The sequence below is a fragment of the Balearica regulorum genome, chromosome 7 (genome assembly GCF_011004875.1).
Source record: "Balearica regulorum gibbericeps isolate bBalReg1 chromosome 7, bBalReg1.pri, whole genome shotgun sequence".
NCBI classification, from domain to species: Eukaryota; Metazoa; Chordata; class Aves; order Gruiformes; family Gruidae; genus Balearica; species Balearica regulorum.
In genome coordinates, this window is record NC_046190.1 from 2,823,035 (window position 1) to 2,848,332 (window position 25,298).

The following is a 25,298-nucleotide window of genomic DNA, read 5'->3' on the forward strand; positions in this document are numbered from 1 at the left end:
AGTTCTCCTTGGGCAGCAAGCGCGAGGTTGGGCGTCCTCCTTTGCCGAGATCACCAGCGTGTGACGTGGCTCGGAGGGACTTGCGAGTCCCCCGTCAGGATCAGACACCCTCCCGGGATCCTTCCCCTTTCTGCTCACCCCACCACGAGCGTGCCGCGGCTCCACCGGAGCTGGGCTGGAAGGGACAAGTGTGAGGCCTTTGGCACCCACCTCCCCCTCCAAGAAACCTCTGCAGCAGCTTGGGCCGCACGGGGCCAATGAATCAAGACGGTGAAACCCAGAATAGAAACGTCAGGCTGAAAAGTAGGACAGGGAGGAGGGGATTACTGAAGGAAAGGCGAGAATCTGGGAGTCTGAAGGCACATCTTGCTTTCTTTTGTCTCCAGTCCCTAGGATACCACCTCTCGCAAAACAAGAAAGTCTCCCAGCAGAGTAAATCTCTCCTCCAGGAGGGCCTCGCGTATATCTTACTTTCAAAAGCCCATATCCGTGCACACCATGTTTATTTTAAGTGTACCAAAGGATGTCAGACAATTAGGGATCGTGTGAAAAGACCATCGAAACAAAATATTAGAACATCTGTGAATATTTGTGTCTTCTGCGGTAAACTTAATCAGAGCCTAATTATGTCCCTTTGGCATCGTGTTGACTAGGAAACAGCAATTTCGTAGAAGGCTAAAATTTTTCAGCAGACATAGCAGTGCAAACGGGCACAGTACCAGGAAGGCGTTTGATTTTAATGAACGTGTTTGTAGATCAAATGACTGCAAATCAGCAATCTTCTCGCTAGTAACCATTTGCAAGGAACTGTATATTAATTTAAATGACTGCTTATATCCAAGCAATAAAATATGTGGAGTTATTATACACGTTAGATAAAATTGCCTCATTTTCTGTTAGTGCAGAAATTAAAAGTACTATTATACCATGGTTCCCAAATTAATTAATCATGAGAAAGAAATGTGAAGCCTAAGTTGTACAATAAAGGACCAAAGAAAATGCACATTATAGTTATTAATACATTATTTGGGGGAAAGAAATTTTCTGTAGATAAAGGCAATATCTAAATAAATTGTACAATTGTGAAATAAAGTTATAAAAGAAACTTCATCCAATCTTTCTTGCTCCAGCATCCTATACTCAAGTCCTCAGTATAACTATTGATACAGACATGACAGAAATTTAGCCTTGCTAATTCCTAGCTCCGCATTCTTGCAGTCACGTCCAGGATATTTCTAAGCCTGGGTTTATGCTGCTGATGCGTTTCGGGATACACTAATGAGCTGGAGCCAACAGGAGCGAGTAAGCCTGAGGCTGATTTTATCTTCAGTTGCTGGCTAGAGAAAAACAACATAGTATGATGTTCTCTGATATAGAGCTTTACCCAGAAAACTACCCACAAAGTCTAGGAGCTGGGGATCTGAAGAACGGAGCTTCTGTAAACCCATGTTTAGTTGGCTCCAGACACGGTCTGAAGAGAATTTATGCTGTTGAGGAAGGGGAGAGGATGAAAAATGAAGCTATTATGGGATTTGAAGCAATTTAGCTACATCGACAGAGCTTACTCGCTTCATCAGAAAATAAATTTAAGAAGCTGGAAGACTGAAATGCTGTAGCAAAAATAAGATAATAAGGGGTAGATGTCTGCATGTTTAGCCCGATAGAGGTCCAACAGCGGCTTTTCTTTGTCCATCTCACAGTCCACTGGTCATCTGTCTTTTCCTCTCTTTCCATCACAAATCAAATGCATTCTCGGAAATGTCAGCTCTTTGGCAACCGTTTCACCTTTGCTTCCAATTTGCCGGAGGAGCTGCAGGACCTCCGACAGCTTCTGGCAGGACCCAGCACCTGCATCCCTTGTTTCGCAGTCTAGAAGTAACATTATTCCAGTAGAAGTGGTGGAAACTTTCCCATGAACAATTACAGTCACTTTGCTACTCTCTGTTACAAAAAGCGTCTTCTCTGCTTCAAGCTCAAGAAGCACATGATAGGAAATAGGCAACATTTGAACATCAGAAATTTATTTCAGGTATTCCAGCGTAATAGTGAACCTGATAGCACCAAGTACGATAAAATTATTTCCTGCTTTCTGTACTACGCCTGTAAAAGCAAAAGACAATAGCGCATGGTCACGGCCTTGAGAGAAAGTATTTCAAGGAGGAGCATCTATAGTCTTACTAAAGCATGGGATATCGAGTATAATCCTACCAGTTCACTCAGACAAAAGCTTGCAAAATATTCACCAGGCTTCCACGTTTACTGAGAAATGGCCACTCCACCCTTGGCAGCAGCACGGTAGATCTGTCTCTTTGCCGATACTCTGGAACACAAATTGTGAATGTACTGAAGAAGTTAGAAAATCAGAGGCAGCACAGCAAATAACAAACACGTGATTTCTGTAACTGCAAATGTATCTCAGCCTAAAAATACAGGAAAGGCTCTTTAAAGTACCGATAATTGGGCAACAGCATGAGAATATGTAACATCCCAGTGGTAGCTAATTTAATGACTTCAAAGAGGTATTTGTCTAAGATTTTTACATTTGGAATCTAAAATTATGAGTATCTAGGAATATATTTAAGTATTCAACACTACATATCTTTATAATTCTTACAGAAATTGCAATAAGTGAAAGCCTGCCCTGCCAGCTCTTCTCCCCATCTCCACCTCCAATTACAAACCTTGAAGCAGCTTCAAAGCCACATTTTATTAAATTGAAAATATTGCAAAGGCCGTATTTTCTTCTTTTTACAAGCCTAGCAGGCTTTTTTCCCCCACCCTTCAATAAACTGTACTTGACCACTCAAATTGTGCTAATAACAGCAGCTTTTTAATGCCTAAACACATTATTCTAAAGTTTTGCAAGTCATCTTTTGGGATATAAAATATACCCTTGGACATCTTAGAGGCTTCAGTGGAGCTCAGCTGTTTTGGTAACTGCAGTCACTGACCTGCGGGGTTAAAGAAAAATGGAAAATGTCTCTATGCTTTCAAAATTTTATTTTAAAATTTCTTATTTTACCAGACTGGCTTATGCTGTTCTGTTCGAACCCCCCCCCCCCCCCCCCCCCCCCCAAGCATTTGACAACTTGGAAATGGAAATGGAGAGAAACAGCATGAGCGAGAAGTCAGATGTTCAGTGAGCTGCTACCGAGGTACGCGTCTCCTTCACCTGCCTTGGCATGCGTTGTGTGAGAAGTTCTAAAGATAAACTTTCCAATGGAAGAATTAATTTCATATCAAACTTAATGCTGGCTAATTTCTTAATCTCAAAATCGTTGAGAAGAGGTAATTTCAAGGATTGCCCCTGCAGCCTCCACGCAAGGCAAGCGGCGTTCCCGTTTGGGCAAGGAGTGCTCATGGCAAGTGGAGAAGATGCTGAAAGTGGCTTTTCCTCCTCTACCAAGATGAGGCATATTTGACCATGACCTCTTCGGGTTTCTGAGTACAAAACCCAGTTCTATTGTAAATATATGCTGGAGTAGCACGGGTTGTGCCTCAAGGCACCAGAACAGACACCAGCTAGCTGACTCAGTAAAACCGAGGAATGCTCTTGCAGCAGCAATCATTTCAGTATAGGATTTTTTTCATCACATTTGTGTGAATAAACCACCACCAGTGTGGTGGCTTTGAGATCTTCTGCCTTTTTTTCTTTCAAGATGGAACCCACCAGTCAGTGTTGCTGCTGACTGCTCACGTGAAAGGACGCTGCTCCGGGGGGGCTGGTGGCAGCACGATATTCCGGCTGTCCCTCCAATACTGACCAATACGCTCCAGCGTCAGAGCCCAGAAATCAATAACTATCTAGTGATGGAGTTCTCAGCTGAAAAGATTTAGTCATTTTCTGGGAAGAAATCCAAACAACATTTAAAATGTGTTTGGGTTTTTTTCAATAGTGCTGCAAAAAAGGTCAGAGCAAGAGAAGAATGAAATCGGAAGATGGAATAGCACAAATTCACCGCATAGCAGCAGTGGGTATGGATACACAAAAATTGTTGTGCTCACATCCCTCTAAGTTTCCCAAACAGTTGTTGCAATAATTTTGCAGTTCAGTTGAGCTTCAAATTTTTCATCTCCAGCTACAATAAAATTTGTGATGCCTTATCCAATTTCCTTCACCCAGTCCAAAAGGCGTAAAACAAATCCCTGTTTCCGTCACCTCTCAGAATGCTGGCTGCAAAGCTACCAGAGGGAAAAAAAAAAAAATCAATCTCATTCTTCATATTCTATAGTACATTTATAATAATTTGTTTCAATTACAGTCTATCCATCTTATAAGAGATAGAGACAACGTTGGTAATGAATGGCCTGATCCTGCAATGCTGCGCATACATCTGCCTTGTGTGGAGATTTATTGACTCCTTTCGGAGCCAAGTGCAGCTCAAGGATCTTGCCATCTCAGATGCTGAGCTCCTCGCAAATAGACATGGAAAACAGAAAATAAAATGGATGTGAAAGCTGTGTCTGATATACAAGGATGTACCACAAGGGTGATGTCCAAGGGTAATCACAAATATCAGCGTAACTGCCAGCCAACCACGCTGCTAAATCATCTTTCCACCTGTCAATCATTTTTTAAGATGAAAGATTTTAACTAAACAGGATTTTTTAAACCACCAGTAACCATCACTAAACTTTGCAGTTGCAGCAGAACAGAAAATAATTTGCAGTGCCTTCACCTTGAATTTCTCCAGCTGCTGCTGAGCACGGCTGAGCGCACTTACCTGCGAGCCAGCTGGGAGCGAGCCCTCGGACCCTGCCTGCCGCCTCCGGAAGATGGCATCCCTTGGGAAACAGCATCCATTGGAAGATGGCATCCATCAGGAGATGATGGCATCCACTGGAAGATGGCATCCATCGGGAGATGGCATCTGTTGGGAGACGGTGTCTATCCAGACCTGTGGGCAAAGCAACTAACCACCATGTGATTTTTTTTTCACATGTAAGAATGTGTTTGTGAAAATATTATAGAAAAATAAATGTATATGAAATGTTTGCAATTAAAAGCTTTCTTTTTATATTTTTACATAGCTGGTGCTGAAAGCAAACTAACTTGTACATAAACAGAAGAGAAATACGCATTCTGTCTCTAAAAAGGGCTATATGTATATAGCAAAGGATTCAAAATCTCTCGGCTGTCCCTCTGGTTCATAATGAATTACTCGGATTTTTCTGTTTGACTGCTGTGCAGGGCTGAGGCTGGATCAGTGGGGGCAGAGTCGGTAAGGTGCTGGTCGGGAAACACTGAGTCGGAGAAAACTAATCTCTTCTCTTTTCTCTCAAGTGATGAGGTGTGCCATGTCAAACTACAATTTTCATTACAAGTTATATGATACATTTTTAGGTAGCTGCAAGAAAAAAAAAAAAAACCACAAGGAATCATACCATTGGCAGAGAATAGATTAACTTCAAGGTGGCAGGGAAGAAAAAAGCAAATTACGGTCTCATTTACAGAGCAATTCCCCTGGCCTCAGGGGAGTTTCAACTATTTCAGCCACAAAAAATTGAGCTGAATCACTGAAAACTAAATACAATTCAATACGATTGCTCAGAAAGGAACTACAGGCTATCCACCACAGCTCTTAGTCTCTGTTATTTAGCGTTTTTTAAAGGTCTGGATGCTCAGTTCATTTAAATTTGGTTCTCTCAAGTCTGCCAAAAGAGGACCACTCAGCAGCATCTGAAAGTTCGTTCCCTCGAAGTTAGGACCAAGAGAAATATCAATTCTTAAACATACGTATTTAAAATATATTTCACTGGGAACAAGTGGCACAGCCTTTTTACCTGGGTTTATTAAAAAATATCTGTGGACTATAAATACTTGGACTATGCTCTTTGTGTGCAACTAAATGGTGAACAGGGATTAATAAGCTGGTAGAGGTGGATCAGTCTAATAAAGTTTACTCATATTGCTGTGGTTAATATTTAACGGAAGTACGGGACAGAAAATGAAAGGCAGGTCTCTTGTTCCTTATTGCTCTGAGGGGCTGAAAAGCTTCCCTTTGCTCTTTGGTGCTTAAATCATACACTGACTGATTTCTGCTGTTACGTATGTTAAGTACATATATGAAGCGTATAAAGTATCTATGAATAAAATGTATAAATTCTTAAAAGCATAAAAAGTATCATTAAAGTCCCATATAATTTGAAAAAAAAAAAATAAATACAGAAGACCATATCATATAAAAGACCAGTTGTACTTCTCAGAAATAAAATTGATTGATTTCAAATGTGATTACTGCTTTAAAGTTTTGAATCAAGAAATCAGAACACTGTATTACAAAGCAGGTATTTTCTCCCCCCAAGAAATACTTTGTCATTTCAAATTCAGAAAACTTTAATTTCTCAATATCTTTACAGTACAAACCAGTTAAGCTCCAGGGAGATATCTCAATAGGTTTATTTAATAGCACCAGTAAAACAGACGGCTTTCTGAAGGTTAATTTAAAAAAAAACGGGATGATCTAGAAGCATGGGTTCAATATAACATGGAATAATGATATTATAATTAATAGAAATAAAAGTTAATGTAATTTCTTTTACTTTATCCTGATATGTATGTAGTTATTGCATGAAACTACATGGAATTTAATTAAGAATTGTAGCTCTTCCTTAAAAAATAATCTATTGACAGTAGACAGAACCTCCTTACTCCCCCAAAAGCCGAGACCACAAAGAGCACAAAGAATTTAGAAGAGGTCTCAAAAGACATAGTTGGGTGGCTTTTAAGTAAGCTGGGAATCTGAACAGAGAAGGAACATTTTATTAATCTTTACCGTAACAAATTAGATACAGATTTAGCAAAAATTCTTTCCAGCCTGGTTATCAGCCTTGCAGGAGAAAAAGCAAGAGGAGTAAAGCATCTCCCAGAGAGCAGCGAGGGGAGCTGGGAACCCCGGCCCCGCGGGCGTCGGGCTCTAGAAGACGTCTCCAGAGCCGTCATCGGAACGCTACGCTTCGGCAAGGCGATCATAAATCATCCGCCGGCGATTCCTCCCAGCCTCTGCCAGGCTTGTTTTGTCGTAACTATGGCAACACCTTTTCTCCAGACCAAAGTTCAATTATTTTACATTTTTATTACCACTGCTGTTTGCTTAAAGTTTACCAGGGTAACTGTCTTCTAGCACAGAGAGCAGATCCCAGAGAGCGCGGACGAAACAACCTCATGCCAAGCAGGACTAAAGAGAAGAAAATACTCTGAACCGGTGGAAAATCTGACAAAATGCCGTCCAGGAAAAAAACCACCATGTTTGCATCCGCTTTTGTTACCTGTGTTTGTTCTTTCGTGATGATTTGTGTAGTTCTGGCGACCCAGCAGTGGATGAGCAGCGAGATTCGCTTTTCTGCCACCAACTCCAGCGGTACGGTAAGCCTCACCTACGGACTTTTTCGTGGTACCTGTGGACAGTTCGTCGACGTGGGACTTCAGGTTTCAGAACGCACTTTCCAAGGTGAGTGGTGTTACGGCTGGAAATGGATGGCGTCCTCTTGCTCACGCAGGTGACGGACGTGGGAACCGCGGCTCGTTCGTGTGCTCGTCTGTGACTATAATGCTTTAAGTGAGAACAAGAATAGCTGTAAACCAGTCTGGGGATTTAAGTGGTATAAAATAAGACCCCCCAAAAAGCACAGAAATGCTTCATCTAGTTACCTGTGATCTTAGCCTACACCTTGGAACAAGGGAAAAATACAAAATAGGAACTTTATGTAAAATTGATTTTAATTTTCAGAAGCTTTTGGTGAGGAACCAAAAAGCAACGCTCAATTACCATTTTATTAAAGGATTACAAACCTAATTTATCTTTCAGGATTTTTTTTTTTTTTTTTTACATTTCATTATGTTAAATTAATTGTTTGCCTTAAAACATTTTGTCACCTACTATCAAATTAGCATCATTTTTATAGAAGAAGGTTCTATGAGACTGCTGAAGGAAAAAGAAAGAAACACGTAAACCAATAATTTAGATATGATGTTTATATGTGTGTTGGACCTACACATTAATGACAGTATTCCTTTGATTTCTTCCTTTAAGAGCATGCCATTCCATTTTTAAGCGCTATTATCAAACTTAACCATTTAGCTAGCATTTTCAAACCTTAAGCTTGTCTTTTTTTTTTTCCCTTTTTTTTAAGCTAGACTGTGACATATGGATTACAACATGGCTTGTCATTTTTTCTAAGGCCTTTCTTCCCCCACCCAATGAGTGGTTTTTAGGTGACTCCTCATCATCATGACTTTCCAAAAAAACTCTGAGATGAGCTTTGTGAACAAGGTTATTAGAATCACTTCTTAGCAAACAGCCAGTAGATTCGAATTAAACTACATCTTTTGTTGATACACAACAGATCTTACTTTTTGTGCATCCGCAGTTCTTGGTATTTATCTTCAATAGTAGAATTATTACAGAATAAAAAGAATAAAAATGGTTAAAATAATAAGGAGGACAGAAGAACTGAGAGATAAGGGAGGAGGTATTCTACATGGGAATAAAACAAAGTTAAAAATCAGGGGAAGAGCAGAAAGGGTTTTACCTAGACCGATCTTAAAGAAAGTTAAGACAAGCATGAAAAATCCTAGTATGAGAAGAAAAACATGAGAAAAAGCAAAACAGAAACAAGAAATTATGCATACCAAGTACGAAACACAGACTCAATGCTGATTTCACACAGTTCAGCAAAGATTTACTGAGCTCCATACACAAGTAGTTCTACTGATACGAAGAAAAGCGTTCACAAAGCCCAAAGGTAGATAAGCCTGAAAGCTGTTGCAGGGATCAAGGATTTGCACTCAGTTTATCTATCTTGCTGTCTCACCAAGTTCAGAGCAATAATGCTGATATGCATGTGTGAAAGCAAAAAAAGCCAGTCAAAAGAAACCTAATGAAAACTTGGAAGAGTAGGTAAAACAGTTCTGAAACATGAGATATGCTTTAAGATTTTTTTTTTTTTCTTTTTTTGGTAGGCTGTTGTAAGATGTCCCATCACAGAGAAGCCACCAAGGTAGAGCGCAGCAGACCTAAGCCTCCCAGCTTAATTTAGTACAGAAATTGTATCTGTACAAACAGGCACCCAAATTCCCACAGTGGCAAAGCTGTATCACGCGAGCCAGTTCACATTATCGCAATTATGTTGCCTTGAAAAACCTGAACACAGGAGCGTTCCTAGCAGAGCGTATAGCATATATTGGGATGGTTACATAACAAATACAAAATCACGAGTCATTCAAACCAGTTTATTTACAGTTGTATCAAAATAATCAGAGTAATTTTTAGAAGAGCAAATATGCATTTATAAAAATAGCATATAGATGGTTATATCTGCTCATGCCAGTCAGCTCAAGCCCAAACCTTGTGCCATGCGGGCAGACTCTTGCTGGTTTTAAAAGCGCTCCCTGTAAAACCAGGAGTCCACCCATGGAGAGCCGATTGCAGGGCGAGGATGGAGTCTGGCAGGAATTCAGGGCACGCGTCTTGCCTTTGCACAGCAGCTAACACAACGCAATCCCAGCGCCTGGGCACTACCAGCACATAGATTTTAATTACAATTAGTGACAAGCACTCACAGCACACTTGCATCAGTAAAGGATTTCAGTTCTTTGCATGGTCTACCTGCACTGTGGTGGTGGTGGTGGTAGTTTACCCCCATCAGATTTAGGTTTTGTGCTTATCATTTACAACATGCCATCTCAATTCTCACATTTCAGCCATTTAGGGATGAACAAAAGGACTGAGCTTCAGGAGTGGCTAGGTGCCTTCAACAGCTGCTGAAAGAAAGTTGTGCTTTATGAATAGTCTAAATACGGATTTGCCCCCATCCCTCACTAGTTCAGTAGGGCATATATCCAAGATAAAATGAACTAATTTAAAATTAATTCTTAGGCTCTATACTAGGCATGATTGCCATATTTTATATTAAGTATGATTCTGTATATTCTTGAAATAGAAGAAATACTTCACAGAATTGCATATATACTATTTTTAAATTCAAATAATCGGGTCCTCCTAAGACCCGAGGTGTCTATTGTTTGACGATATCCTTAAGTAAATGGATTGCCTGTGCCAGAGAAATGAAGCGCTGTGCATTCTCCACTCTAACATTTCAGACAACAGTAAGAAGAGTTATAAGCATCCTTTTAAATCACAGCACGATCTGTCGCTCAGCAAGTATGGCCTGGCTAGGGGTCTCTGCTCTGCACCCTCAAGTGGCATTTTCATACTTGAGTGTGAGAAAAGAATGGAAATCGTGAAAGAGTAAATCAAAGACGACAGCTTGGGGATACAGAGCACTTGTCAGCAATAGTCCAGGTTGGCTTTTATTAATGGCCATACAAAAGTAGATGGCCAGCTGCCAACAACAGTAGATCATCAACAGCCTTTTCAAAGATCATAACTTATTATTTTGGAAACCACAATGTTAAAAGAAATTTCCAATCGTAAAGATGAAAGACAAACAAAGGAATACAGTTTCTGCAAGCATACAGCGCATGAACTGCCTGGTCAGGGCAGCCTCTTTAACAGACTGCCCTGAACGATCAGTACGGCTACTTCGAAGGCTGTGGGGATGAGCAGAATGGTCTGGCAGAATGTAAAAGTTATTTAATAACTTCATTCCTTAGAGTCTTCCTTAGCTGTTTTAATGATTTGTCTTAGAAGGGACCCACCTATGAATATAAGTCTGTAAAAGAGCTTGTTCACAGTGTTGCTTGTTTCCAAGTCAAACGTAAAAATTGTGAGCAAGGTGCAGGAAGAGGCACACCCAGAGAGTCCCGTGATGTCAGAATTCATCGGACTGCTGGCAACCAGCAAGGCCAACAGCACACGAGGAAGTCGTCGTAATTTGCTATAGCAGAAAGGAATCCGTTAACTTTCTAACATGTAAAATACATGACAAATACTTGAAAATTACTGGAACTTCATTAATGCTATCATTTGTTTCCAGGTGTTGTATAGGACCTCCTGAAAAGTAGAAAGCTGGGTTGAACTTTGGGGGTTTTTTTATTGGTTTGTCTGTTTGTTTTTGTTTTTTTTTTTTTAATGAACAATTCATTATGCGTCATAAGTGATCGTAGACCTCATAAAACCTGCCAGATCAGCACTGCTTAGAAAAGACCTCCAGACTGGCAGCTAGACATCATTCACACTCAGGTTAGTAAAAGTTTGGGAAATTCTATCCAACCATACAAGACAAAGATGAAAAAATAGAAAATACAGGAAATTAAGGAGAGACCTGGTAGAGGAGAGAACCTCTGTTTTCAATCTGGAATTAGGTTATTTTACACTGATGCAGAGGTAATCCAGCTGTGGGCTACTATTGATCCCATTCAAGTAGATCGGCTAGCGTAGATTCCTTCAGTTTGCACAGAACGCTTTATTTAGAAAAAAAATCTGCCGCCACTAAACTGGCATTTTATTTAAAACCTTTAGTCTTGTGCTGTTGCAGGCATGCTTACAACAGGCGGAGTCTGACAAAATTACATCCCCTAAACCGTAGGTCACTGTCAGAGATAAACAAGATCAATTAGGGGGTGCAATAGCTGTAGTCGGTCAATTCTGGAGATGTTCCAAGTGATAAAATTAAGTGAGGCTGCCGGGGGAAATTAGACAAACCTGTCTGATTTGGCTCCAGACTTATTTCTTGAACTAGGCAATGCCCAAGTGCGAGGGCACGGTACAGGGGGTGGTGTGCTCACTTCCATTTAATTGGGTGATGTCTCCTGAATGCCTGTCTTTCCTATTCTTCTAGGAGAATTGCTTAAATTTACAACTAATTTCCATAATATATTCTTACCTGCCATTTCCTCAGACAGAAATTAACTTCTATATTATATAAAATGAGAGAGAAGCTCTCCTTTTCATTTATTGCCAATAGCTCTTCTTTTTGAGTGTTTATTTTCTTTTTATGGGGTTTTTACTCTTTCTTGTTGATATTTTCACTGCTATGATTTCTCCAATTTATGCACTGAATACTCTGCCGTAATGGCTTTGTATTAAAAGCAGCGTAGAAAGGAAGTTTTCCTGCAGATGGCTGTCTACCACAACACCCATTTGAACAGAGCTTGAAAATATCGTCATATTTGTTATGGGGTAAGGCAGCCACAGGCACATCGTAGATGCTTTTTCAATCTTTAAACTGAAAGATGGAAAATATTTCTATACTGCAATTACACTTTGAGTATATTGCACTCACATTTGTGTCTCTATTATCAGCAACATATCAAATAACTAGAATGATTTAGGCAAAAACAATAAAACTGATTACAGTCCTAGAGGGGTTCACTATATGTGCCAAGTATGTATGGCCAGCCATGCACGTAGCTATAGAAACTACACCAGGCAACAATCTACGTGTATAAACTGGAGTAAGCTGGAGCAAAAAGGAGAGGTGCCGGGATGCTCGATGTTGAGATGCATGACTCCTTGACACATGGTCTCAGGAGTGGAGACCTCGAGCGCAGGGCTGAGCCGGCAGCTCGGAGCCCACGTTTGCCCCTCACCGAGCCCAGGGCCACCAGCCATGAGCACAAAGCGCAGACCCTTGGGAGTCACAGCACTCCACGCACCCCGTCCTCCTGGTGAAAGCAAAGCAAGAGCTGCTCCTTTCTTTTAAAAGAAGGGACCATTTATTTATTTTTTCCTGCAGAATGTGGAAAGAGACAGATCTGGTCAGGATATGAACATCAGCTCAACCACGTCTCATCTGTCCTTGAATGACCATGTTTGTCCTATAAGTGCACCTGACCCTTCCAGGCTAATGGCTTTACTGCACTTTTAGAAGCTCTACCCCTTGTCAGATTTATTCCATATGAGGGAGACTGCTGCTATATTAAAAGGAAATAATCTGCAATTGGAGCCAAGCTTTAAAGAGGCATCCGTAGAAGTTACCAGACAGCTCAGGAATGATGGGCAGAGGAACACCTAGCTTTCTGATCTGATTTAGACATAAAATTTCTGTCTGGCTATGTCAAGAGGAAGTACTTACAGAAGAATTAAGGAAGAGAAGTTTACTACCCAACCTAATGCCCGGGGAGTTTGTGTGCCTGCAGGATTAGCAGACATGCACTTATTTCAGCCTAATGTACCTTCACCCTATGTTGGATTTGGGCTCATGTGCTGTGTCTAAGCCTACTGTTCCTTCTACATCCTGACCTCCGCAGACCAGACAAATCTCTGGTTATTAGCCTTTAATTGCAGCCATGTCAGTAAGTCACAAGGCGGTCCGAGCCCACCAGACTGTGCTGGCAAGGCTGATTATCAATGCTGAGCCGCTGTGTTTCAGTTGCAGATAACCTGAGCGACGTCAAGGCGAGAAGCATAATCACTGGGATTATTGTGCTTCTGGTTCTCAGTTTACTGAGTTCCCTTCTGAGCTCTGGATTTACCTGCACTAATGTTGTCAGTAATCCCTACCAGACATTTTTGGGACCCATCGGAGTCTATACCTGGAATTCCTTATGCGGTGAGTAACGCGTCCCTTGCTGACCACTTTCTGCCCACCATACGGATGAATACTGTATTCTCATTGATTCCAAGATTAAGAAATACATATCTGTCAAAGGAAACACTTGGAAAAGTATTCTTTTCAGTTGATTTTGGTTTTTAACTGTGTCTGCTGGGATACCTGAAAACTATCTTTTAAGTACCAGTAAAATAGTATTATTTACTTGAAGTGGCACCATCGATCAGTAAGAGTCTGGATTTACTGGCAGCAAAAATGGAAATGAAAAAGCCTCGGCAGGTGTAGCATCATTTCATGGATGATGCACATCGAGGAGGAGAGTGTAAGCTGACAAATACAGAACGAAACCGTAAAAGTATGCACTGGGTGTGACTGCAGTGCAATTTGTAACCTCGTTAAGACCTTATATGTCACTGGTTTATGGTATTTGTAGCATATTTGTTGCTGAGTTACCTACATACCAAATTAGGCCTCTAAGGTCGAATCTATAGGATAGACTCGAGCTTCAGTTCTGAAAAATGTGTTGAATGAAATATATCTACAACAACATTAACATGGAGGGGGTGGCAGTTAGGACAACTGAGTCATGGCAAAATTTATTTCCTTCTCCAAAAAACACTTTCACTGAACAAAATAAGTTCTAATATTCCCTAAGCAGAAAAAAAATATGGTAGAGATGGTGAGTTATTAGAGACGTGAACTCTGTCAAACAGCTCCCTGGAGGTCTAACCCCTCGTTCACCCCGTAGGCTTGAGCCCGGCTGCTCCTAACGCACCTTCCTACCCTCTTCATCTTGCTGCGGTAATGATTTCAGCTCTCACACTCAATTTGTCTCGAGAGAATTATGCATTCCTCTAATCCTAGGTTTGCATTCAGAAAATTTTCTGTAAAGACATCTGATTACAGAGTACTTCAGCATTAGCATTTTGTCCCTAAAAGCTCTTCAGGTCCAAAGATGCTCCGCTGGCGGAGCGGGAGCATGCTCTCCCTTGAGCCACGTCTCCCTGCAGCCGTGTCCTGTCCTGGGGCCGCACTCTGTGAGCTGCCTCTGCCAAAACCAGACCTTGGTGGAAAGGGAGTCGTATAGATAAATGTAGTCTTAATCACGGCAAGTACAGGCGGGGGGTGAAACCCACCCCTTTTTCTCCAGCCATGGCTAACTGACAGTGTATATAAAGACGGATGCTGAAACAGCTGTGGATGCCTTGAAATACAATAAGAAATGCGAACAGAAGCCTAGGTTAGGCAATTATTCCACTTTTGAGACAACCAGATTGTTGTCTCATCACATGAGAAAGCTGTTTGTTTCCTGAGCCCAGCACCCGTTACGCAGCCCGAATCTACAAGTTTTGACCTGAATTGAAAGGCCCATGGGCTTGCCAACATAAATATCAGTGAGAAAGTAAACCCTCATGTTGTCTAAGGATTGTGGTTACATTTTACAGCCCTGTAAGTGCTATGACCTGGAAATCTATTTTGCCATGGGCATATTTTTATGGAAAATCATGCACCATTTGATGTGTGAATGTATCTTGAAGGTTCCTAATTCTCCTACCAGATGGCCTGAAAGTCCAGAGTCCCCCCTGACAAAACCTGAACCTGTTTCAGCAGGAACATGGTGTACTTAGAAAAAAGGAATAGAAATATTTTCACCAATGTTCAGAGATTGTACCTCCATTAGTACTATGAAAGCAGAGATGCGAAAGTATTTTTTAGTTAAATATAGAAGTAACCAAACTCCACTTATATTCACAGAAGGCTATAGGAAATAGATACAGACCTAACAAGACATCTCTTTCTGGCTCATCACAGTGGGGGGGAAAAAAAAAATCACATTAAATGGTCTTATCTGAGAATAGTCAGTGAGAATCCATTAATTTTAGCAGGAAATATAGTTGCCAATGTCAAAACACCTGGAAGATACTATTAAGTGGGAGAAAGTGTCTTTAAACGCCCTCGTATTTTACTAATGGAAAATATTATATTAATCTTTGTCCTAGTCCAGGTATTCTAACCAATTTAATTAGACTATTTACAAGTAGTTACATAAACAGTATTACAGTTTCACGTCTAACATTTGTATTTTCTAGGAATCTTCATACTTATAGCCATGATACTTTTTCCTGTCAATATAGAAGAAAACAGCCTGTCTGTAGAATTGGCCCGCGGATGTTTTCCTTTTCTGGAGACACATATCAAATCTGAACACAATTATGGATATTCATATTGGATCATGCTGATCATCATTGTTCTGAACAGTGCTTCTATCATCATCATATATTTCTATGACCATGCAAGATATTCTAAGAAGAAGGAACAGGAAAGACCCATTGAAAATGCACCAAAAGACGTCATTCTGTTTTAAGGATACCGCTGAAAAGAGTGTGTAAATGACTATTTAATACGGACAATCATGGCTGATCATTTCCATTCAAATTGAAGCTGTGTGTATAGTTCAATTAACAAAATAGCCTATTTTGTCTTCAAAGCAATTTGATTTTATCTTTATGTTAGGTATTAGCGTAATACTTACCAGTTTCCATTGGTAAATGTGCTGCCTACACACCTCCGAGTAGATACAGCCCGAAGCGCGTGATGTGAGCACCATCCTGTAGGAATGGACCTCCTGCACCTTATGGCTCTTCCCCAGAGGGAACGCTGTGGAAACACGCTGCTAGAAGGGTTCCTCCTCTCCGTACCACCACTGCTGCCTTTCCAAGAGGACTGCCGCCCTCTTGCCCACGCAGCACAAAGGGGATGGTTCCCACCTCCCACTTTCTAGATTTTTCTGGACCACAGGACAGACTCACAGCAGCTGCCCTGGCTTTCCGTAGGGGTGCACCAACATTGGCACCGATGAACACGTTTCTGCTTCACCCTTCGGTCCAAATGGGAAGATCAGAGACATTGTTTTGGTTCTGTATGCAATTTGGGATCTCAGCAGTGCAAACACCAGGAACCCTGGCGATGATGAGAAATGGTCACCAAGCTATTGGTGGTTCATTCTGTCCTGCAGTTCTCAGTGCTGTCCTTTCCCTGCTTCGGGATCTTCTCCCGCAGGTCCCTATAGCACTGCCCCGGTGACCGTGGGCAGGCTTGCAGGCTCCCGTTCACAGGCAGGAGTGTGAGCACTTGGACAAACTCGTCTGCAGTCGGTCACCTTCCCATCACACCTCCCAACGGCACCAGCACCGACCCTTTTCCACGCGTCCTTTGCCTGGTGCTTTTGTCCGAGGCTGGGGTGGGCACATCGGCAGCAGTAGCAAGAGGATGGGCCATGGCCTACAGAACATGACATAGCAGCCCTGTAAGTTATTAATGTGTAGAAATATTAGCAAAATCCAGTTTCAGGCTATTTATAGACCTGTGATTACTGTTGACAGCAAACAGCAAAACTGCACCTTGAGCAGGCGTGGCCGTCTGCGTTCCCACTCGCTACAACAGGCTGTCATTTCGCCCTGACAGAAATGCCAAACGGTGGGCTTCGTTAGCAATGATTTACCGCCAGCACCATCCCTGCGCCCGCTTTAATCAGTATTTAACATGCACACAAAGACACACAACTGTAGAACTGCACAGAAGGGGGAAACTCCCTCCCTGGCCCCCCAAGGGAAGGTGAGCAGAGGAATGTGACCTTGGGACAGATGCCATCGTGCAAAGTCATGCTTAGTGCACATGCTCCAGGAGAAGCGTGCTGTGCAAAACGGTGGTCAGCACCTTCTGCTCCTTTGCTCCCTTCCTCTGCAGCTGGCAGAACAATTTTCTTTTTTTTTTTTTAATCGCGTGGTTTTCCTTTACAGTATGATTTTTGCAGTCATGCTTGATAGCTGTCCTATGATGGAAGAGGTGCTCATGGAGAAAAAAAAGCATTTCTGAAGAGGGGATGAGAAGACAGAAGAGGTGACTTCTCACTATTTATATCAAAAAATAAAGTTTCAGGATTAAAGTGCCCAATACGATATGCAGCTGTGCTCTTTCAAAGGAATCAAAGCAGAGGGCTTTTCCATCCTGCTCAAGCGTTTGACTAAAAGTATGATGAGGGCAGGGGGGGAACCAACCTAAAAGAGGGTTTTCTAAGACTTGAGGGGCAGCATAGGTCAACAAAATAAGAGATGTTATCTGCTCCCCACCGCTGACAAGAACCATGCCTAGAACTGCTTCCCAGTGCTGTAAACATTGCAGTTAAACCGTCGGATACTGTGCACCCGCGAGCAAAGCTGGCGGAAAGCCAAACATTTGCCAGTTTTGCTTTGGCTGCAAAAATTTTCACACAGTTTCAGCATGCATCTGTCACTGTGGTACTCAGCCAGCATCCATCACACGATACAATTACACTTATATCAGGCACTTGCTCGCAGAGAAATAAAGTCATCGTAATAGAATAATATCAGAGGAGCAGGGGCTCCTGCTCTGAAAAGCAGCAGCTTACCATGGCTTGGGCATTTCTATTGCACTGACGAACTAATTGCCATAGAAGAGCCAGGAAAAAACCCACATTCCCACTTTTGTGTGCCTGTTTGAACCACCTGGCTCTGCTAAAAGTCAGTCTGGAAGTCTCAAGGGACCTTACGCTCCCCTGCTGACACGTACGGCTGCAAGGCGGCAGAGACACACGTCGCTGGAAAGTCACTGCGTGGTGAGAGCTCACCTGCTTTGGTGTGGCTACAGATCTAAGTCATTACAACACAAAAAAAAAACCCCAACCCAAATTTAAATAGTAGTTGAAGTTGTAGGTAGCTAACAACGCTACCTTGATATTCTCACTCTCAATGTTTTATTTCAAATTAAAGACAGGACTTTCCTTGTTGCGCTCGAAACGATCCTCTCTGTCCTATGCTGGGTACTTTCTGCTTCATGCAACAGTGTTGGGTCAGCAGATGATTCTGTGACGATCTTTAAGGTCCCTTCCAACCGAAACCATTCTGTGATTCCATGTTGCTGACGGCGATTTAGCAGGCGGCGATGAGGCCGAGGAAGGCAGCAGCTTCCCACGGCACCGTGCCCCAAGGGGCGGCCGCTCGCATCCCTGCGCGGACGAACTCGCCCACCCTCGGCCAGGCTGCAGGGCAAGGACGGGGAGAGCAGCCGGAGAGGAGAATACAGAAAATTGTCACTGACTTTTCTCCCTGTGTTTCCCCCCAAATGCCACAACCCGCATTTGTAAAGAGGTAGCAGAGCGCTGCGTGCCATGGAGAGTGTTATATTTTATAATGAGGCTATGAAAAGGTCAGTTATCGGGTAACTGCCTGGATTTGGAAGCACCTGCTCCAAGTTAAATTACAAAATATGAGAGCTGTGGAATTACCTGTCTCTCAGAAAGAGAGCAGAGTGCCCAGGAGCCATCCAGGACAGGGCTGGCCCTGGCAGGCAAATACCTGGGATGAACAAGCAGGAAGCCAAACGGTTCAGGTATCCGTTTGCTGAATCAAAAGCTCAGTGAGAAGGGATTGTGCATCTGGGTTACAGCCACTTCTACCAGAGGAAGAAAAAAGGAGAAAGAAAAAAAAAAAAAAGAAGATGCAACATAATCCAACCATGTATTTAGCTTTTAGGATATCAAAAAGGAATTGGTCTGGCTCTTGCCAACCCGGCAGCCTTTGAAATGAATGGAGCTGTGTTCAGTACACTTATCCTCTTAATGAGGACAAATTCTGGCAGTTTACCCTTAGGTAAAAAAGGAAAAAAGCTTGCACTGTCAGCTTGATGCACTCTTGAAAGAAAAATCAAGCTCCCATCTTATCTAAACCCAGGGTAATTTTACACATTCATCACTTGCCAGTAGTTGAAGTGCGTTGCTTTTCACCAGGAGCCATGTCTGATCAGGTCAAGGGAAGGATCCAGGCTGAAACCAGCGGAAAGATGAATCCTCCCTCCGGCAGCCGAGGTCCCAGCTCCGAGCTAGCTGGGGCTGGGGCAGGATGCGTGCAGTGTGTTCCCTTGCCTTAGACCGCAGAGCTGAAGGTGGCTCGGAAACACGGAAAATTGAGCTGGAGCCCTGCACCGGCGGGCAGCAGCACCCACCGCACTCCTCGGTGGAGAGCTGGGCCCTCCGGCCAGGCGTATCCAGCACCCTTGGCTCTGCACACACAGAGCTGAGCCGGATGAGTTCTGCAAGCTCCACGCTGTTTGCGACATGCTTGGGAACCCATGACTCACTGCAGCTATTGCAAAGCCCTGCCAGGAGTTCGGCAGCTAGAGAGAACAAGAGGAGGATTATCCAGCAAGGCAGCCAAAGATCCCCTCTGCTTCCCCTTCTGATGGGCATAAAATGGCTCTTCTCCTCCTTTTTCTCCCCAAGGAGGAATCCAAGGCAGCCCCTCACTCCTAATCCACGCTAACCTATCCATACCGGTTGCTCTGACTAAAGAAGTGACTTACGTTTCTCTGGCTAAATAAGTGACTTGGTTGCTTCTACTAAAAGTGATCACAATTGAAATATCTAACAGATTTTAAAATATTCACATACAGCAGTATTTGGTAATACGTTCCCACCTCAGAAGCTCTGCTTTCCTATGTATGCAAGATCTATTGCAGCTTTATAGTTCAAAGTTTCACACTGGATAAAGTTACACCAAATTCAACAACTGTAGAAATGCTGAATAAAGGCAGCTTTTTCTTTGAAAACACATAAGATCCTCAATACCCGGTAAATTATCAGTTACCTTAATGTTTAGCAGCAGCTGAAAACATTTAATAAGACACATTGCAAACCTCACAGCAGGCAAACGCAATAATTTTTGATATAGGCATATCTACTTGACAGCACGGCAGAAGCTAGTTAACTTCACAATTATAGAAGAAAGAGCCAGCGCAGCTTTGCTGTTACCCACAGGCAAAGAGACTCAGTCAATAAAACCAATCCCCGTCCCCCAGGAGCTATTCTGCTAAAGAGCCATCCGGCTCCTGCTATTTAAAAATCTCTGCTGGTAGGAGAACTGACAGAATTAACAATCGATGTTCTAAATCAAGCGCAGTATCACCGACACAGTCATTACTTTTATTATAGGAGTATCAGGGAATTAAAAATAAATATTACTCTTACAGCCCCGTGGCAGGTTTGGACGGTGGATGAAAGGGAGGAGAGCCCGAGACCAGGATCACCACGGGACAGTGCGGCAGCGTCTCCCCCATGACGTTAGCTTTCGGCACATTCATCGGGTGCAAAATGCACGACTGAAGCTTTTTCTCTGTGTCCCTTCCCTAAGCGAAGCCTCTGGGACATCTACTCAACTGTAAGGCAAGGGATTTTGGCATGAAACCCTGCAGGAGAGCTTTAGGCTGGCACACGGGAACCTTTTGTCCTCACGGTAAGGCAGACCTGTGTTGTACCAGGTTTCCAATATTCTCTGATATAGCCACTGTACTTTTTACTACTCAAGTACCTTCTCTCCGCACGAGCCCACCTAACACTCCCGCCTAAGGCTACATCGCGTGAAATGGTCCTACCTATTTTGTCACACGCTAGGAAAAACGCAGAGGTATGATGACGCGTGCTGCCGGTGCCTTTGAAACGTGCCCATCCACAGCTCCTCCCTGCCCTTCCACCTCTCACCTGCTAAAACCTTTGCTTTAACCCCACAACTTGGTATTCAGGAAGCTCAGCAGCTGACACTGGAAATGCTGGTGGTGGGAGAGGCCTGTAACAGCGATGGGAGCCGCAGCGGTGCCCTGCCTCACGGCAGCCGTGTTCCTGACGGCGTTTGTTGGCCTGAACTAAAGTTTGGGGTTCTGAGGTAAAGAATTTCAACAGTTTTAGCATTGCTGGTGAAGCATATGTTAACGCTGATCCAGTAACAGAGCCCCTAGAAATCAAATCTCAGATGAGTTTCCCCCTTTCCAGAGAGGCAAGCCCCAGGTGGAGCACACATCAACGGGTGGTGGTCAGAGCTTCATGCATGAGAAGCTCTAAGACTTGCTCCCAACACCGCTCTCAGCACTTACAACTTTATGAGGTATCTTTTGTCCCACGCACGGAACATGGTTTCCTCAGGATGTTTTGCTGGCAGCATTTCCACCAGATAAATACTTCCCACAGGCCCCTTGAAGAGCACACCGAGCACGGCATGGGATGGGATGCACACTGGGCATCACGCGATACCTCGGGGGGTGCGAGGTTGGTCTGGAAGGGAGCTCTGCTGCAGAAACATCCCAGAGGAAACCCTGCTTGGAAAAATTTACTGCAAGGACAGAAACAAATCTTTGACCCTCAGTTTAAGTGTCCCCTTTCCATATAATTTTTGTCATCAGTGCTCCTAGGTGAGCTTCTCATTTGGTCTTCTAAAGAATGGGCACAAGCTAGTAGTCACCTTTGAGGCATCATCCCATCTCCCTCCTCTCTGCTCATTTATCTTTAAAAACCAATCTAGATAAGAGTTGCAATGGAATTCAGTGAGGATCTCTCTAAAGTTTTCTTTTGGAGAGGGTTTTGTGGTCCCTCCTCGCGTTATCCCTGCAAAGCAGTGCTGTGGGAGTGGGGAGCAGCTTCCCAGAGGGAAGGCAGGAGGAAGGATAGGGCACATGCACGTTGTCTCAGCTGGGTAACAGGGATGGAGGCCTTGTCAAAAGGAGATGAGATCAGTGTCAAAGCTTAGTTCAAGAGGAAAAAGTGGGCTTATAAAGCAGAGTTCAAACAGGCAGCGAGACAGAGACCTTCCCGCTCTCCACAGCGCTCCCCTCGAGGGGCACAGCTCCAAGCTGAGCCTGGCGATTAAAAACATCTACAGCTCTTCTCCCCGCACGTTTTGCTAAAGCTAAAACTTTACCTCATCCCACCGAAGGGCAGGGGAGGAGAGCTGCCTGCGGGGATGGAGCAAGTTGTTTAACACCGAGGGCAACGACTCTGCTTGGACACCGCAGGGATGCGGTCTGATAGATCACAGCCTGGTCCTTCTCTCTTCTCTGTTTTTTTGTTTGTTTGGATGTTTTTTTTAATAAAAGCAGCTGCAAATCCTTGAACGCTTAGAGATGGCTTGTAACTCACCTTTCTAGGTGACGGCATAGAGGTGGTGGTGACAAATATTTCTATATTTAATCGTGATGCGCTCTGTTATCTCAGGGCAATGAACTCCAGGCATTAACGAGCTTCTGCTGCTGGAGGAGCCCTTAACTGCAGATGACCTCTTACAAGAGAAGGAACTGAAAAAATAAGGAAATCAAATCCCACCAAACAGCATTCTCTTCAATAATTCAGGGCATTCAGAGCTATCCTTTCCTGCTCAGCCTGTCCAAACAGCCGGGCTCTGCTCCTTGCCTGGCAAGAGACTTTTCCTGGAAAACAAGGGGGATCTTCTCAGCTGCTCGTTAACCCCTTCCCTCCTGGCTGTTCGCCTCGGGAACCATGAGAGGGCAGCAGCCTCCTTCCTAGGCTGCCCTACCAGCCCTGCCTTTTCTATTTTTCCTTTTCGGTTTTGTTTTCCTGGAAGGGGAGAGTGAAAAAGAGAAGGAGAGAAAGAAAGAACTGTCTTAACTGTACATGCAAAGACAATAGTATATTCCCCCCCCCCCCCCTTCTCAGACACACAAAAAAACCCCAAACCCCAACGCAAAAGCCTTACCCAAACTGCATCTTAATTTTAGGTGCTCTAATTGACACCCCAACTCTGTGGACATCCTGGAAACGAGCACAAGTGGTACAGTATAGAGTGCTGGGTCGCTTATATATGACCACTGGAAAAAACTTTCTTAGCTAGTTCCCAATATTAGAAGAGGTAAATTAGCAAAACAATCAAAAAATCCAGAAGTATGCGAGTCTAGAAGATGTTCAACCAGCACTGCTGGTGAACAGTGCACAGCTATCCAAGATATTGATTAATAAAGGTACGAAATACAGACTCAAAGAGAAAATGGGATTTTATACAGCCCCAGCTGAGACAACGTGCACAGCCCCAGTCTTCAGAGCAAGAGTAAAAATACTGTATTTTGCAAAGGTTCTTGATCGATAGGGTATGAGCAAAAATGTCATCCCAAACAAGAATTAAACAGTATCGCTCAAAATTATTTCCCAAATATGGTTAATTATATCCCGGATACAGGAGAGAGACAATACATCCATGACCACGGGTGGGGTGGTTTCTCCCATTCTTCCTCTAAGACTTTAAAGAAAAGGATTCTCCTTCAGAAGCCAAATCCAGACAAACCCTCTTTCCATGTCAGAGGCTGGTACATTTAACCTGATCACCAACTCCATACACATTGGAAGCATGTTTTTCAGCTTCAAATATGTTCTAATAGAAAACTATTTTTCATAGAGGGGAAGTAAATATTCTGGAATAGATATCAACATTTTTCAGACTCCAGATTTCTGCATATATAAAAAAAAACAGATTAAGAAAAAATCCTAGGAAAATACAGGGTGATTGTGGAGATTAATGGGACTCTCTACAAAGTATTTTTCCTCTAGTTCTACATACTAAAGCCCCAGAATAAGCATATCAAAGTGAATATTAGTATATTCAGATTTAAGCTTCTAGGGCAAAGAGCAATTCTTAAAGTCAGCAGTGTAGAAGAAAGCTGTGAATAATTAAAAGCAAACTTCAACAATAAACCTCACTGTAGGAAGATACAGATGCACAGTGGAATTGTATTACTCTGCCATTTGTATGCATTTTCCAGTGCTGAAGTAATCTTTTCCAATAAAAAAATGCCTGCTTCTCTTCGGGGGGGGGGGGGGGGGGGGGGGGGGAGAGGAGAAAAACAAATCAAAGTTTAATTTCCAAAGCTTTAGAAATTTTCTGAAACTATCCCAAACCAAGAGATTATGGATTGGAATCATCACCAGCCCTTGTCCTCTGTTGTTTGGCTTGGTTTTGCAGGTGATCAAAAAGTAAAAAAAATCAAATAGTTTTTCCATGTTTCCAAAGTTTCTGACCAGCTCTAAGATTTATCTGATAGAATTTCCTTATGATTATCTATGCTGTATGTATATAATTCTGATGTCATACATTATTTCTTGCATAATATAAAGGAACAATTTACCCTAGAACATGTTATTTATTCAAGGAAATTTTTCATTACTATTTTGATATATTTAAAGAAGGCGGTTTAACCTCTTTTACATTTAAGTTTTCCCTATTTAAAGAAAATTTTAAAAAACTTAAACACACCTGTGAAGCCCTAAAAAAAAATATAATTAAATATCTTCCGGCGCTTCCCCAGATGGTCTCTGAAGATGCAAGGGGTCTTGGCAGATCATTGCTCCTGCAGCAAAGTGCCCTGTGTTGTGACAGCTTCTCCTGAGGGACCTTTCTCTGTGTTGGAGATCCTGCAGAGGTGACCCAATTAACTCTGGGTTATTTAAACTGGTTTCATGTATGTTTTTACATGTTAAGGATCAGATTCATCTCCCATTGCTCCCATCTGCCACATGGGACTATTTGAGAAGAAAAGTGTCATTCAGCGTAGAGAAACTGAAGCGACTTTTGCAGAATAGGGCAATACATCAACGCGATGGTGCTTGGCCTGTCTACAGCCCCAAGGAAGCTGTCAGTGCTAATAAAGCCACTGAAAGATAGATGATATCCTAATTATAGGAACTTCAAGGAAAAATCACTAATTATAATAAAACTACAGCTTAATTTCCAATGGACTTTGGAGTTCAGTCCAGACATTGCCTTCATCTGCCCATGCTCAGAGTATGTACAGCGTTTCGGGCCTCCTTACTGAAACTGAAGATTTCATGTATAAGATGTCATAGTAAGGAGAAGAAAAAAAAAATACATTTAATGTAAAGTGCCAAGAAATTATGGGTTCACATTTAGTCATCTAGAGAAAATTAGCAAATCTGATGAATTCTTTTATTGCACCATTGCCAAATGCTTCAACAGAAACTGTTTTAACAGTGGCTT

The 25,298-nt window shown here is 42.7% G+C and overlaps 1 protein-coding gene across 1 annotated transcript; it reads left to right on the forward strand.

Annotated features, from left to right (window-relative positions):
- Window positions 1–7,156: 7,156 nt before the first annotated feature.
- CLRN3 (clarin 3) lies at window positions 7,157–15,949 on the forward strand. The gene is made up of 3 exons (XM_010307742.2): window positions 7,157–7,451; window positions 13,276–13,455; window positions 15,546–15,949. Exons 1-3 carry the CDS (start codon window positions 7,223–7,225, stop codon window positions 15,818–15,820), a joined length of 684 nt encoding a protein of 227 aa, XP_010306044.1. The 5' UTR covers window positions 7,157–7,222; the 3' UTR covers window positions 15,821–15,949.
- The last annotated feature ends 9,349 nt before the right edge of the window (window positions 15,950–25,298 follow it).